We start from the raw sequence: 15,714 nt of genomic DNA on the forward strand, positions 1-15,714 counted from the left end.
GGGCAAAAGGGGGGGGGGGGTCGGGACTGTCCTGGGAGGGTGGAATCAGCCCCCCCTCTGTGTGTCCCCCCCCCCATGTGTTCCCCCCCCCGTCCCGGAGCCACAGCCCGGGCTTTGTGTCCCGAGTGGGCAGCAACAACGGCCCCATTGAGGGGGGGGGGGCGGGAGTGGGGGGGGCTGGGAGGGGCACTGGTGGTACTGGGGGGGCTCTTGGGGGGGTCACTGGTGATACTAGGGGGCTCTTGGGGGGGCTGGGGGCGTTGGAGGGATCACTGGGGATATTGGAGGGTCTCTTGGGGGGTCTGGGGGGGGCACTGGAGATACTGGGGGGGCTCTTGGGGGGGTCACTGGTGATACTGGGGGGCTCTTGGGGGGGCTAGGGGGGCCACTGGTGATACTGGGGGGGGGCTAGGGGGGTCACTGGTGATACTGGGAGGCTCTTGAGGGGGCTGGGGGCATTGGGGGGATCACTGGGGATATTGGAGGGGCTCTTGGGGGGCCTGGGGGGGTCACTGGGGATACTGGGGGGGGCCTGGGGGGGTCACTGGTGGTACTGGGGGGGGCTCTTGGGGGGTCACTGGTGATGCTGAAGGACTCTTAGGGGGGCTAGGGGGACACTGGTGATAGTGTGGGGGGCTCTTGGGGGGCCTGGGGGGGTCACTGGTGATACTGGGGGGGGCTCTTGGGGGTCACTGGTGATACGGGTGGGGGTTCTTGGGGGGGGTCACTGGTGATACTGGGGGGGGCTCTTGGGGGGGCTAGGGGGTCACTGGTGATACTGGGGGGGCTCTTGGGGGGTCTGCGGGGGCACTGGTGATACTGGGGGCTCTTGGGGGGGCTGGGGGGTCACTGATGATACTGGGGGGCTCTTGGGGGTGGGGTCACTGTTGATAGTGGGGGGGCTCTTGGGGGGTGGGGGAGTCACTGGTGATAGTGGGGGGGGCTCTTGGGGGCCCTAGGGGGTCACTGGTGATACTGGGGGGGGCTCTTGGGGGCGCTGGGGGGCACTGGTGATACTGGGGGGCTCTTGGGGGGGCTGGGGGGGGCACTGGTGATACTGGGGGGGCTCGTGGGGGGTCACTGGTGATACTGAAGGACTCTCGGGGGGCTGGGGGGGCACTGGTGATAGTGGGGGGGCTCTTGGGGGGGCTGGGAGGGGCACTGGTGATACTGGGGGGGGCCTGGGGGGTCACTGTTGATACTGGGGGGGGCTCTTGGGGGGTCACTGGTGATACTGAAGGACTCTTGGGGGGACTGGGGGGTCACTGGTGATAGTGGGGGGGTCTTGGGGGGGCTGGGGGCATTGCGGGGGTCACTGGGGATACTGGAGGGGCTCTTGAGGGGGCTGGGGGGGCACTGGTGATACTGGGGGTGCCTGGGGGGTCACTGTTGATACTGGGGGGGCTCTTGGGGGGTCACTGGTGATACTGAAGGACTCTTGGGGGGGCTGCGGGGGCACTGGTGATAGTGGGGGGCTCTTGGGGGGCCTGTGGGGTCACTGGTGATACTGGGGGGCTCTTGGGGGGGCTGGGGGTGTTGGGGGATCACTGGGGATATTGGAGGGGCTCTTGGGGGGGCTGGGAGGGGTACTGTTGATACTGGGGGGGCTCTTGTGGGGGTCATTGGTGATACTGGAGGGCTCTTGGGGGGCTGGGGGGGCACTGGTGATACTGGGGGGCTCTTGGGGGGGTCACTGGTGATACTGGGGGGCTCTTGGGGGGCTGGGGGGTCACTGGTGATACTGGGGGGGCTCTTGGGGGGGTCATTGGTGATACTGGAGGGCTCTTGGGGGGGCTGGGGGAATTGGGGGGATCACTGGGGATATTGAAGGGGCTCTTGGGGGGGCTGGGCGGCACTGGTGGTACTGGGGGGGCTCTTGGGGGGGCTAAGGGGGGCACTGGTGATACTGGGGGGGGGCTCTTGGGGGGTCACTGGTGATACTGAAGGACTCTTGGGGGGCTGGGGGGGCACTGGTGATAGTGGGGGGGGCTCTTGGGGGGCCTGGGGGGGTCACTGGTGATACTGGGGGGGGCTCTTGGGGGTCACTGGTGATACGGGGCGGGGTTCTTCGGGGGTCACTGGTGATACTAAAGGACTCTTGGGGGGCTGGGGGGGCACTGGTGATACTGAGGGGCTCTTGGGGGCTTAAGGAGGTCACTGGTGATGCTGGGGGCTCTTGGGGGCCCTAGGGGGGTCACTGGTGATACTGGGGGGGGCCTGTGGGGTCACTGGTAATACTGGGGGGCTCTTGGGGGGCCTAAGGGGGTCACTGGTGATACTGGGGGGCTCTTGAGGGGGACACTGGGGATGCTGGGGGGGCCTGGGAATGGAGGGGGGCACTGGGGATACTGGGGGGGGGCTCTGAGGGGCCTTTGGGGATGTTGGGGGGGGAACGTGCATATCCCCCCCCTCGGGTCCTCTAATCACGTGACCCCCGCGGCGGGAAGCTCTGCACGGCCCCCCCCCCCCCAAAAAAAAATGAGGACGCGGTCTCAGCCAATCAGGAGCCGCGGTTCATAGCACCGCGCGCTGGGAGGGGCCGCGATGCGCCGCGCACCCTGATTAGCTGCGTCTCCCCGGCGGCTCGGTGACGTCACGCCGGGCTCCAACCAATCGGCGACGCGCTCGTCTCTGTCGCGAGGGCGCGCGGACCAATCGGCGCGCGGGGCCCAATCGCCCCACCCACCGCGGCCTCAGCGTCCGTGACGTCACCGCCGCGTCTCGACCAATAGGAGCGCGGGGAGGCGCCGCGGGGCGGGAGCGAGGGCCAATCAGCGCGCGGGAGAGCGGGGGGGGCGGGCCGGAAGCGCGAGGCGCGGCGCCGGGCGGAAGTCGGAGGGGCCAGGGCGGAAGACGGAGGCGCCGGGGTCAAGATGGCGGCGCGGCGGACCCCGCGGCCGGTGCTGCTGGCGCTGCTGCTGGCGCTGCTGCCGGGGGCCCGCGCCGCCCTCAACCTGCAGGAGCTGAGCGACCTCAAGTACGGCCTCGAGATCCTCGCCGAGCCCGTGCTGGCCGGGCAGGTGCGCGGGGAGGGGACCGAGCAGTGGCCTGAGGGCCCGACCGGGGCCGGGGGCTCTCGGTGAGGGTCCTGGCGGGGAGGCGGGGAGCCGGCCTGGGGACGTACTGGGAGCGGGGGCCCCGTACTGGGAGCGGGGGCCCATACCGGTGTTGTACTGTCATGTCCCCCCCCTCGGTCTCTGTGTGTGTCCGTCCCCCCCCCCTCGGTCTGTGTGTCCGTTCCCCCCCCCCTCGGTCTGTGTGTCCGTCCCCCCCCCTCGGTCTCCGTGTTCCCCCCCCCCCGTCTCCGTGTTCCCCCCCCCCCGTCTCCGTGTTCCCCCCCCCCCGTCTCCGTGTGTCCCCCCCCCCGTCTCCGTGTGTCCCCCCCCCGTCTCCGTGTCCCCCCCGCCCCCGCCGTGTCCCCCCGCCTCAGTCTCCGTGGGGTGTGTGTCCCCCCCCCCAGTCTCCGTCGTGTCCCCCCCCCCCAGTCTCCGTCATGCCCCCCCCCCCAGTCTCCGTGGGGTCCCCCCCCCCACTCTCCATCGTGCCCCTCCCTCACTCTCCGCATCCCCCCCCCTCGCTCTCCACGTCCCCCTCCCTCACTCTCCGCGTCCCCCCCCCTTGCTCTCCACGTCCCCCCCCCTCACTCTCTGCATCCCCCCCCCCTCACTCTCCACGTCCCCCCCCCCTCACTCTCCGTCCCCCCCAGCACCAGGCAGAGGACGTGGTGACGGTGGCCTCCAAGTTCAAGCAGCGGTACGAGTGCCGGTTGCCGGCAGCGGCCGTGCGGCGCCCGCCTGACCCTGAGGAGGAGGCGCAGCTCTACAACGGCTCCAGCGTCACCGAGCTCCTGCGCCCCATGGCAGCCGCCCCCTGCCTCGTCAAGGTGGGGCCTGGGGGGCACGCGGGGCAGGAGGTCACCTCGGGGGTGGCCGTCCTCATCCCAGGGGTTGGGTGGATAGATAATAAGCGGGTCAAGAACCGGTTGGTTGGTGGCATCCAGGCACGGGGCGGGAGGTCACCTCGTGGTGACCATTTTCATCCCATGGGTTTGATGGTTGATGGGTCAGGAAGTGGTTGGATCATCACATCCAGACAGAGAGCAGGAGGTCACTTCGTGGTGGCCGTCCTCATCCTGTGGGTTTGGCGTGTGGATAGATAATAAGTTCATCAAGAACTGGTTGGTTGGTTGCATCCAGACAGAGGGCAGGAGGTCACCTCATGGTGGCCGTCTTCATCCCACGAGTTTGATGATTGGAGGGTTGATGGGTCAGGAACTGGTTGGATCGTTGCATCCAGACACAGGATGGGGGGGTCATCTTGTAGTGGCCGTCCTCATCCCATGGGTTTGGTGTGTGGGTAGATAATAAGTTCATCAAGAACTGGTTGGTTGGTTGTATCCAGACAGAGGGCAGGAGGTCACCTCGTGGTGACCATCTTCATCCCATGAGTTGGATGGTTGGTGGGTCAGGAACTGGTTGTATCATCACATCCAGACACAAGGCAGGAGGTGACCTCTTGGCGCCCATCTTCATCCCATGGGTTTGATGGTTGGAGGGTTAGTGGATCAGGAACTCGTTGGATCATCACATCCAGACAGAGAGCAGGAGGTCACTTCATGGTGGCCATCCTCATCCCATGGGTTTGTTGTGTGGATAGATAATAAGTTCATCAAGAACTGGTTGGTTGGTTGTATCCAGACAGAGGGCAGGAGATCACCTCTTGGCGCCCATCTTCATCCCATGGGCTTGATGTGTGAAAGGTTGGTGGGTCAGGAAGCGATTGGACCATCACGTCCAGACACGAGGCAGCAGGTCATCTCGTGGTGGCCGTCTTCATCCCATGAGTTGCATGATTGGATGGTTGGTGGATCAGGAACTGGTTGGTTGGTCACATCCAGGCACAGGGTGGGAGGTCACCTTGGGGTGCCCATCTTCATCCCATGAGTTGGATGGTTAGAGGGTTGGTGGGTCAGGAACTAGTTAGATAGTTACATCAAGACAAGGTGGTTCTGCTGAATCCCTGGAGGTGTTGAAGGCCAGGTTGGATGAGGCTTGGTGGAACCAGAGCCGGTGGGAGGTGTCTCTGCTTGGAACTGGATGGGCTTGAGCTCCGACCCAACCCATCTCATGATTCTCTGCTCCCGTGTCCTTTCCAGGCCAAGGACTGGTGGACGTACGAGTTCTGCTACGGGAAGCACATCCAGCAGTACCACGTGGAAGGTGACGGCGGCGTGGGGAGGGGGACAGGGCTCGATTGTCCCCAGAGTCCCCGTTCCCGGTGACTCTATCCTCTCCCCACAGAGTCAGAGATCAAAGGAGACATCCTCTTCCTCGGCTACTACCAATCGGCCTTTGACTGGGACGATGAGGCGGCCAAGGTCTGAGCTTGGCCCCTCCCGGCCCCGTGGTGGGACGTCCCCCTGGGTCCCTGTCCCCACCCTGTCCCCCCTGCCAGGTCCCTGTCCCCACGCTGTCCCCCCCACCCCGGGTCCCTGTCCCCACCCCAGGCCTCCAAGCAGCACCGCCTCAAGCGCTACCACAGCCAGAGCTACGTCAACGGCTCTCGCTGCGACCTCACAGGCCGTGCCAGGGAGGCTGAAGTCCGGGTATGGGCACGGGGCTCCTGGTGGGGGGATCTGTGGGGCTGGGGGGGCTCTCTGTGGGGCTGGGGGTGCTCTGTGTGGGGCTCTGTGGGGCTGGGGGTGTGTTGGGGTGTCTCTGTTTGGGGCTGGGGGCGATCCCTGTGGGGCTCTATGGGGCTGGGGGGGCTCCCTGTGTGTTTCTATGGGGCTGGGGGTGCTCCCTGTGGGGCTCTGTGGGGCTGGGGGTGCTCCCTGTGGGTCTCTATGGGGCTGGGGGTGCTCTGGGGGGCTCCGTGTGGGTCTCTATGGGGCTGGGGGTGTGCCCTGTGGGTCTCTATGGGGCTGGGGGTGCTCCCTGTGGGGCTCTATGGGGCTGGGGGTGCTCCCTGTGGGGCTCTATGGGGCTGGGGGTGCTCCGTGTGGGTTTCTATGGGGCTGGGGGGGCTCCGTGTGGGTCTCTATGGGGCTGGGGGCGCTCCCTGTGGGTCTCTATGGGGCTGGGGGCGCTCCGTGTGGGTCTCTATGGGGCTGGGGGCGCTCCGTGTGGGTCTCTATGGGGCTGGGGGGGCTCCCTGTGTGTTTCTATGGGGCTGGGGCTGCTCCGTGTGGGTCTCTATGGGGCTGGGGGCGCTCCGTGTGGGTCTCTATGGGGCTGGGGGCGCTCCCTGTGGGTCTCTATGGGGCTGGGGGCGCTCCCTGTGGGTCTCTATGGGGCTGGGGGCGCTCCCTGTGGGTCTCTATGGGGCTGGGGGCGCTCCCTGTGGGTCTCTATGGGGCTGGGGGCGCTCCCTGTGGGTCTCTATGGGGCTGGGGGTGCTCCGTGTGGGTCTCTATGGGTCTGGGGGCGCTCCGTGAGGGTCTCTGTGGGTCTGGGGGTGCCCCGTGTGGGTCTCTATGGGTCTGGGGTCGCTCCCTGTGGGTCTCTATGGGGCTGGGGCTGCTCCGTGTGGGTCTCTATGGGGCTGGGGGCGCTCCGTGTGGGTCTCTATGGGTCTGGGGGTGCTCCCTGTGGGTCTGGGGGCGCTCCGTGTGGGTCTCTATGGGGCTGAGGGTGCTCTGTGTGGGTCTCTATGGGTCTGGGGGGACTCCCTGTAGGGCTCTATGGGTCTGGGGGTGCTCCGTGTGGGTCTCTGTGGGGCTGGGGGTGCTCCGTGTGGGTCTCTATGGGGCTGAGGGTGCTCCCTTTGGGTCTCTATGGGGCTGGGAGTGCTCTGAGGGGGCTCCGTGTGTGTCTCTATGGGGCTGGGGGTGCTCCGTATGGCTCTCTGTGGGGCAGGGGCCGCCGAGCGGGGCGCCCCCAGGCCCTGGTGACCCCCCCCCCCCACCCTCCCCGCCGTGTCCCCAGTTCGTGTGCGAGGAAGGCGCCAGCGACCACATCGCGCGGGTGGACGAGCCGCAGTCATGCTCGTACGTGGTGACGGTGCACACGGCGCGGCTGTGCCGGCACCCGCTGCTGCGCCCGCCCGCCAGCGCCGCCCCCCAGCCCATCCTGTGCCACCCCGCGCTCAGCCCCAGCCAGTACGGACAGTACATCCGAGCGCAAGTCTGTGAGTCCAACGGTGACGCCCTTGTCCCCTCTCTAGGTGACATTTCCCACCCCCCCCCCACCCTCTCTCAGTGACGTTTTCCCTCTCCGAGACACCACGTTCCCCCCTCTCAGTGACATTTCCCCTCCTGGTGACACCACATCCCCTCTCCTCTCGGTGACACCACATTCCCTCTCTGGGTGACACCGCGTTCCCCCTCTAGGTGACATTTCCCCTCTTGGTGACATCACGTCCCCCACCTCTAGGTGACATTTCCCCTCTTGGTGACGCCACATCCCCCTCTCTCTTGGTGACATTTCCCCTCTCAGTGACACCGCATCCCTTCTCTCAGTGACACGGTGTCCCCTCTCCTCTCAGTGACATTTCCCTTCCTGGTGATGCCTCGTCCCCCCTCTCCTCTCGGTGACACCATGTCCCCCCCTCTCAGTGACATTTTCCCTCCTGGTGACACCGCATCCCCCCTCCTGGTGACTCCACATCCCCTCTCCTCTCAGTGACACCACATTCCCTCTCTCGGTGACACCGCGTCCCCCCTCTAGGTGACATTTCCCCTCTTGGTGACACCACGTCCCCCACCTCTAGGTGACATTTCCCCTCTCGGTGATGCCACATCCCCCTCTGTCTTGGTGACATTTCCCCTCTCGGTGACACCGCATCCCTTCTCTCAGTGACATTTCCCTTCCTGGTGATGCCTCGTCCCTCCTCTCCTCTTGGTGACACAGGGTCCCCCCCTCTCAGTGACATTTCCCCTCCTGGTGACACTGCATTCCCTCTCTTGGTGACACTGTGTCCCCCCTCTGGGTGACATTTCCCCTCTTGGTGACACTTCCGTTCTCGGTGACGCCACATCCCCCTCTCTCTTGGTGACATTTCCCATCTCAGTGACATTTCCCTTCCTGGTGATGCCTCGTCCCCTCTCTCCTCTTGGTGACACCGTGTCCCCCCCTCTCACCCTCCTGGTGACTCCACATCCCCTCTCCTCTCGGTGACACTGCATTCCCTCTCTTGGTGACACCACATCCCCCCTCTGGGTGACATTTCCCCTCTTGGTGACGCCACATCCCCCTCTCTCTTGGTGACATTTCCCCTCTCAGTGACAGCGCATTCCTTCTCTCAGTGACACGGTGTCCCCTCTCCTCTCAGTGACATTTCCCCTTCTGGTGACACCGCATCCCCCCTCCTGGTGACGTCACATCCCCTCTCCTCTCGGTGACATTTTCCCTCTCGGTGACACCACATCCCCCACCTCTGGGTGACATTTCCCCTCTCTCGGTGATGCCACATCCCCCTCTCTCGGTGACATTCCTTCTCTCAGTGACACAGTGTCCCCTCTCAGTGACATTTCCCTTTCTGGTGATGCCTCGTCCCCCCTCTCCTCTCAGTGACATTTCCCCTTCTGGTGACACCGCATCCCCTCTCGGTGACACCGTTTCCCCCCTCTGGGTGACATTTCCCCTCTCAGTGACACCGCATCCCTTCTCTCAGTGACATGGTGTCCCCTCTCCTCTCAGTGACATTTCCCTTCTTGGTATGCCTCGTCCCCTCTCTCCTCTCAGTGACATTTCCCCTCTCAGTGACACAGTGTCCCCTCTCCTCTTGGTGACATTTCCCCTCCCGGTTATGCTTCATCCCCCCTCTCAGTGACATTTCCCCTCTCGGTGACACCGTATCCCCTTCTTGGTGACATTTCCCCTCTCGGTGACACCACATCCCTTCTCTCAGTGACACAGTGTCCCCTCTCCTCTTGGTGACATTTCTCCTCCCGGTTATGCTTCGTCCCCCCTCTTGGTGACATTTTCCCTCTTGGTGACACCGCGTCCCCCTTCTCTTGGTGGCACCACATCCCCTCTCTCTCGGTGACATTTCCCCTCTCGGTGACACCGTATCCCCTCCTTGGTGACATTTCCCCTCTCGGTGACACCGTATCCCCTCCTTGGTGACATTTCCCCTCTTGGTGACACCGTGTCCCCCCCTTGGTGACATTTCCCCTCTCGCTGACACCGTGTCCCCCCCTCTCGATGACACCACATCCCCTCTCTCCTGATGATGCTGCGTCCCCTCTCGATGACACCGTGTCCCCTCTCTCCCGGTGATGCCGTGTCCCCTCTCGGTGACGCCGTGTCCCCTCCAGCCGACACCAAGCGGAAGGTGGAGGAGATCTCAGAGGAGCTCAAGACCTTGGACGCGAGGTTGTGGAGCGAGAGGGCCGGCGAGGCCACCACAGCGGCTGCCGGTGGTGACGGTACCGACCCGGCACGTCCCCTCCCCTCGCCACGCGGTGCCGGCTTCGCCGCGCGGTGCCAGCCGTGTCCCCGGTGTCCCCTGTGTCCCCGCAGCCGCGCCGGGGGCCGATTCCGAGGCGGCGTTTTGGCAGCGAGTGCGCGAGGCGACCGGCCAGGCTGGTGGCCGCGACGGCGCCTCGGTGAGTCCCCGTGGCCGCCGGCGCGGCACGATGGTCGCTTCAGGCTCCATCTCCATCTCCCCGTTTCCTTCCCGCAGGCGGAGGAGCCGTCCCCGAAGGCCACAGGTGAGTTGCCGCGGGGTGACCGATGCGTCCCGTGTGCCACGAGCCTTCGCCGCGCGCGTCCTGCCCTGTTTCGGTGTCGCTCTCGTAGATCTGCGCAAGAAAATCCATTTCAAAGTCATCCGGAGCCCCGGGGATCTGCTCCAGTTCATCGAGGAGCTGAAGGAGAGCACCAAGAAGGTAGGAGACCACTACAGGGGACCTTCTCCGTGCCTCAGTTTCCCCACTGGCACCAAAGGGATGTTCTCTGTGCCTCAGTTTCCCCACCAGCACCAAAGGGACGTTCTCTGTGCCTCAGTTTCCCCACTGGCACCGAGGGAAACCTTCTCCGTGCCTCAGTTTCCCCACTGGCACCAAAGGGGCCTTCTCCGTGCCTCAGTTTCCCCACTGGCATCAAGGAACGTTGCCAAGAGCCCTTCCTCTGCATCCAGGCCAAGGAGGAAGAGGAGGCGGAGGGGGAGGAGGAGGAAGAAGCGACAGCAGCGAAGGCTCCTCCGGATCCCCCCGTCCCCCTCGAGGAACCCCCGGCAGGCGACAGGGAGCGAGCGGAGGAGGAAGAGGAGGAGGAGGAGGAAGACGAAGACGGGGACCTTCTGGGTGGCTTCGAGAAGGAGCTGGAGGCCGTGCTGCTGCCCCGAGAGCAGATGGCGCAGCTCAAGGAGGAGGTGAAGACCGAGATGGAGAAGGAGTTCGACAACATCATCAACGAGGTGAGGTGGGGCTGAAATGGGCTGGAGACCCCCTGGAAGGCTTGGGGTGGTCCCAAGATGGGGCTGGGGACCCCGTGAATGGGCTGGGGATCACCTGGAAGGCTTGGGGTGACCCCTTGGGTAGGACTGAGGGGACCCTAGAGGGGTTGAGGACCCCTTGAATGGGCTGGAGATCTCCTGGGAGGCTTGAGATGACCCAAGATGGGGCTGGGGACCACTTGGATGGGGCTGGAGACTCCCTAGAAGGCTTGAGGTGACCCAAGATGGGGCTGGGGACCCCCTAAAAGGCTTGAAGGGACCCAAGATGGGGCTGGGGACCACTTGGATGGGGCTGGAGACTCCCTGGAAGGCTTGAGGTGACCCCTTGGATGTGACTGGGAACCCCTTGGATGTGACTGGGGACCCGTCGGGTGGGACTGGAGATCCCCTGGAAGGCTTGAGGTGACCCTAGATGGGGCTGGGGACCCCTTGAATGGGCTGGAGACCCCCTAAAAGGCTGGAAGGGACCCAAGATGGGGCTGGGGACCACTTGGATGGGGCTGGAGACTCCCTGGAAGGCTTGAGGCGACCCCTTGGATGTGACTGGGGACCCCTCGGATGGGACTGAGGGGACCCTGGAGGGGTTGAGGACCCCTGGAAGGCTTGGGGTGACCCAAGATGGGACTGAGGCTCCCCAAGATGGGACTGGGGACCCCTTGGGTGGGACTGGAGATCCCCTGGAAGGCTTGAGGTGACCCTAGATGGGGCTGGGGACCCCTTGAATGGGCTGGAGACCCCCTAAAAGGCTGGAAGGGACCCAAGATGGGGCTGGGGACCACTTGGATGGGGCTGGAGACTCCCTGGAAGGCTTGAGGTGACCCCTTGGATGTGACTGGGAACCCCTTGGATGTGATTAGGGACCCCTCGGATGGGACTGAGGGCACCGTGGAGGGGTTGAGGACCCCTGGAAGGCTTGGGGTGACCCAAGATGGGACTGAGGCCCCCCAAGATGGGACTGGGGACCCCTTGGGTGGGACTGGAGATCCCCTGGAAGGCTTGAGGTGACCCTAGATGGGGCTGAGGCCCCCCAGGATGGCACTGGGGACCCCTTGGGTGGGACTGGAGACCCCCTGGAAGGCTTGAGGTGACCCTAGATGGGACTGAGGCCCCCGAAGATGGCACTGGGGACCCCTTGGGTGGGACTGGAGACCCCCTGGAAGGCTTGAGGTGACCCTAGATGGGGCTGAGGCCCCCCAAGATGGAACTGGGGACCCCTCTGATAGGACCGGGGGCCTCTTGCAAGACTTGGGGTGACGGATGGTGTTGGAGATGCTCTCAATGAAGTTGCGGAGACCCTGGATGAGGTTGGGGACCCCCTTTTTCCCCCCCTCAGGTAGAGGAGGAGCTGGAACCGGAGGGCCTGAAGGGCGAGTTTGATCGCAACCAAGCTTCCAAATCCTTGGCGTCCACCCTCAACCGCCTCATGGACAAACTGGACGGGGCGGGGGGCGCCCGAGAGGGGCCCGGGGGGGGCAAAGAGGAGGAGGAGGAGGAGGAGGAAGGAGCCGGGGTGAGGAGGAAGAGCAGCCCCTCGCCCCCAGCGCCCGCTGGGGAGGGGGCCCCCCCGCCACCCGCTCAGCGCGAAGCCCCCCGCCTGCAGCACCTCGAGAGCCAAGTGCGAGAGCTGCTGGCCAAGGAGGGGCTGCGGGCCGAAGGTGAGGGGGGGGCCTGGGGCTCGGGGGGGGCTCGGCTGGGACCCCAGACCCCACACGGGGACCCCAGACCCACATGCCCCCCCCCTGGACCCACATGGGCCCCCAGACCTATGGGGGTTGGAACTTTGTGGGTCTGGGTGGGGGTTCTTTGTGGGGCTGAGGTCCTGGAGTGGGGCTCAGGTGAGACCCCAGACCCACATGGGCCCCCCTAAACCTATGGGGGGTCAGTGTCTGTGTGGGGCTGGGGGTTGGGGGGCTCTGTGGGGCTGGGGGGGGTCCCTGTGTGGGGCTGAGGTCCTGGGGTGGGGCTCAGGTGAGACCCCAGACCCACATGGGCCCCCCTAAACCTATGGGGGGTCAGTGTCTGTGTGGGGCTGGGGGCTGGGGGGCTCTGTGGGGCTGGGGGGGGTCCCTGTGTGGGGCTGAGGTCCTGGGGGGGGGCCTCAGGTAAGACCCCCCAGACCCCCATGGGGCCCCCTAGACCTATGGGGGGAGTCAGTGTCTATGTGGGGCTGGGGGTTGGGGGGCTTTGTGGGGCTGGGGGCTCCCTGTGTGAGGCTGAGTTCCTGGGGTCGGGGGGGGGCTCATGTGGGGCTGGGGGGGCTGTTGGATGAGACCCCGGACCCCCATAGCTCCCCTCAGACCCACATGGGTCCCCCCCAAACCTACAGGGGTGTCAGCGTCTGTGTGGGTCTGGGGGTCCCGATGGGGCTGGAGGGGAACTTTGTGGGGCTGGGGGGGTCCCTGTGTGGGGCTGAGGTCCTGGGGTGGGGATCAGGTGAGACCCCAGACCCACGTGGGCCCCCCCAGACCCACATGGGCCCCCCCAGACCTATGGGGGGTCACTGTCTGTGTGGGTCTAGGGGTCCCTATGGGGCTGGGGGGGTCTCTCTGTGGGGCTGAGGTCCTGGGGGGGTGCTCATATGGGGCTGGGGGTGGGGGGGGACTTGGGTGAGACCCCAGACCCATCGGGCCCCCCCAGCCCTACAAGGGGGTGAGTGTCTATGTGGGGTTGGGGGTCTCTTGTGGGGGGGGGTGACCCCTTTGTCCCCTCGGGGCCCCCCCAAGCCGTGTCGCTGGCAGGGAAAATCGAGATCAAGATGGTGACAGCGAGCGAGGGGGACGAGGGCCGGTGGCCGAGCGAGGAGGAGACGAGGAGCCTGAGGGAGGTGTTCCTGAGCATCCTGGTGAGGGAAACTGAGGCACGGGGGGAGCTGAGGGGTTGGGGGGGCAAAGGGAGGGGCAAACGGGGTGGGGGTGGGATGGGGAAACTGAGGCACGGGGGGGGCAAACTGAGAGTTGGGGGGGAAACTGAGGCACGGGGGGGGGCAAACTGGGAGTTGGGGGGGGAAACTGAGGCACACAGGCAGACTGGGGGGTGCTGTGGCTGGGGGGGGGTCCCCGGGGGTGTCACAGGGTTGTGACGTGCGTGTGTGTCCCCCCCCCCCCAGGTACAGGGCACAGAGGAGGCGCAGAAGGAGCGACGGCGGCAGCAGGCGCTGGAGGAGAACTATCGCTTCGTCTGGGGGGGCCGCCAGGAGCCCCCCCCCCGCGACTCCGAGGACCCCGACTTGTGACACCCCCCCCCCCCCCACCAAAACTCAAGGACCCAACTTGTGCTCCCCCCCCACCTCCAAAGCCCTGGGACCCTGACTGGTGACCCCCCCCCCAAACCTGGGATGCCCCCCCCAAACCCTGGGATCTAGACTGGTGACCCCCCCCAAACCCCAGGGAGCCCCAACTGGTGACCCCCCTTAACCCTAGGGACCCCAACTTGTGACCCCCCCTAAACCCTGGGACCCCACATTCTGCCCCCCACCCTGAGGCCCCTGACTTGTGACCCCCCCTCCACAGGGACCCCAACTTGTGCCCCCCCCCCCCCAACCCCTGGGACCCCACCTTGTGACCTCCCCAAACCCTGGGACCCCGACTGGTGACCCCCCCAAACTGGTGCCCCCGACTTGTGCCCCCCCCCAAACTGGGGACCCTAACTTGGGGCCCCCCCAACCCCTGGGACCCTGACTTGTTGCGTTCCCCCCCCCCCCACGACCCCAGGGTCCTCAATTTCTGCCCCCCCCAAACCCTGGGGACCCCAACATCTGCTCCCCCCCACCCCCAAAACCCTGGGACTCTGACTTGTGCCCCCCCCCCGGGGGCTTTACCCCCCCCCTCCCCCGGGGACCTCCTGGACTATTTTGGGGGGAGCCCCTTGTCCCCCATGAAAGGGGGGGGGGCAGCGCTGAGCACAGGCACATTCATGCCATGGGGTGGGGGTGGGATCTCGTGTTTTTGGGGTGTGTGGGGGGGCTCTGTTATTGCCACTGGAGCCGTTTGTGCCCCCCCCCCCCTTTATCAATAAAGCGCGGTCACCCTGTTCCCCGTGTCCCCCATCCTGTGTCCCCCAAAACTGGGGGGGGGGGGGGTGGGGGGGGGGCACGGGGGGAGCCAAGACCTTTAGCCCCCCCCCAAGTGCTGTGCCCCCCCCCCAAAGCCCTTAAGGCCCCCCCCCCTCCCCACACCTTGGAGTGCAAGGTTTGGGGGGGTCCCCAGTTTTCTTGGGGTGCAGGGTTCTTGGAGGGATTCAGGGGGTCCTGGAGGTCCCTAGAGGGGCCCTGGGGGAGTCCAAGAGGGGTTCTGGGGGTCCCTAGAAGGGCCTGGGGGGACTTAAAGGGATCCTGGGGGGCTTCTAGAAGGGTCTTGGGGGTCCCTAGAGGGGTCCTGGGGATCTGGAAAGGGGTTCTGGGGGTTGCTAGAGGGGTCCTGCGGGGAACCTATAGGACCCCTATAGGGAAGCCCAGGATCCCCCTGGAGCCCCCCAGGACTCCTCTACGACCCCCAGAACCCCTATAGGGACCTCAGGGACCCCTCTGTGCCCCCCCCAGGATCTTTCTAGGACCCCTATAGGGACCCCAGGATACCTCCAGGACCTCTCTACGGACCCCAGGTCCCCTGTAGGGACCTCAGGACCCCTCTAGGACTCCCAGAGCCCCTCAAGGGACCCTAGGACCCCTGTAGGGGTCAACAGACTCCCTTTAGGGAAGTCCAGGACCCCTTTTAAGCCCCCCAGCCCCCTCTAGGACCCCCAGAACCCCTTTAGGGACCCCAGGAACCTTATGGGGAAGCCCAGAACCTCTCTATGATCCCCCAAAACTCACAGCTCCAGGGGCTCCAAGGGCTCAAGAGGCTGGGATCCCAGAGTTCTAGTGGTTCTGTGGGATCGAGGAGCTGGGATCCCACAGCTCCAGGGACTCCAAGGGATCGAGAAGCTGGGATCCCACAGCTCCAGGGACTCCAAGGGCTCAAGGGGCTGAGATCCCAGAGCTCCAGGGGCTCCGTGGGATCAAGGAGCCGGGATTCCACAGCTCCAGGAGCTCCAAGGGATTAAGGGGCTGAGATCCCGCAGCTCCAGGGGCTCGGTGGGATCAAGAAGCTGGGATCCCAGAGCTCCAGGGACTCCAAGGGATCAAGGAGCTTGGATCCCGCAGCTCCAGCAGCCGCTTTCCCCGGGCATCTCCGGTGACCTGGAACAGCCGTGGTGGCTTCTCCATCCCTCTCTGGGTCCACCCCGACTCCTCCGCTCACCACGGCCGCGCTGCCTCCCCACCCGGAACCCCAAAATCCCTTCTCCCATTTTTTTTTCTTTTTTTTTTAAAAAAAC

The 15,714-nt window shown here is 65.4% G+C and overlaps 2 protein-coding genes across 2 annotated transcripts; one reads left to right on the forward strand and one right to left on the reverse strand.

Moving 5' to 3' along the window:
• Nucleotides 1-1,058: 1,058 nt before the first annotated feature.
• Nucleotides 1,059-2,400, reverse strand: LOC138735164 (merozoite surface protein CMZ-8-like; the record flags this gene model as incomplete). The annotated part of the gene is made up of 3 exons (XM_069883067.1): nt 2,350-2,400; nt 2,024-2,136; nt 1,059-1,139 (listed from the first exon to the last, which is right to left on the reverse strand). Coding segments are annotated over exons 1-3 (245 nt in total), but the record flags the coding sequence as incomplete, so codon positions are not given.
• Nucleotides 2,401-2,850: 450 nt separating this feature from the next.
• OS9 (OS9 endoplasmic reticulum lectin) lies at nt 2,851-14,425 on the forward strand. The gene is made up of 14 exons (XM_069883069.1): nt 2,851-3,020; nt 3,707-3,883; nt 5,156-5,219; nt 5,301-5,377; nt 5,507-5,605; nt 6,927-7,128; nt 9,260-9,370; nt 9,465-9,550; nt 9,628-9,655; nt 9,744-9,832; nt 10,084-10,362; nt 11,735-12,056; nt 13,140-13,243; nt 13,508-14,425. The coding sequence occupies exons 1-14, from the start codon at nt 2,874-2,876 to the stop codon at nt 13,631-13,633; spliced, it is 1,911 nt and encodes a 636-aa protein (XP_069739170.1). The 5' UTR covers nt 2,851-2,873; the 3' UTR covers nt 13,634-14,425.
• The last annotated feature ends 1,289 nt before the right edge of the window (nt 14,426-15,714 follow it).

This window comes from Phaenicophaeus curvirostris, unplaced genomic scaffold (genome assembly GCF_032191515.1).
Source record: "Phaenicophaeus curvirostris isolate KB17595 unplaced genomic scaffold, BPBGC_Pcur_1.0 scaffold_510, whole genome shotgun sequence".
Lineage (NCBI taxonomy): Eukaryota > Metazoa > Chordata > Aves > Cuculiformes > Cuculidae > Phaenicophaeus > Phaenicophaeus curvirostris.

Coding starts and splice junctions, on each gene's coding strand:
- OS9 (XM_069883069.1), top strand. CDS start 2,874: ATGGCGGCGCGGCGGACCCCGCGGCCGGTGCTGCTGGCGCTGCTGCTG. Junction 5,220..5,300: donor CCAGCAGTACCACGTGGAAG/GTGACGGCGGCG, acceptor CTCTCCCCACAG/AGTCAGAGATCAAAGGAGAC. Junction 9,656..9,743: donor GCCGTCCCCGAAGGCCACAG/GTGAGTTGCCGC, acceptor TCGCTCTCGTAG/ATCTGCGCAAGAAAATCCAT.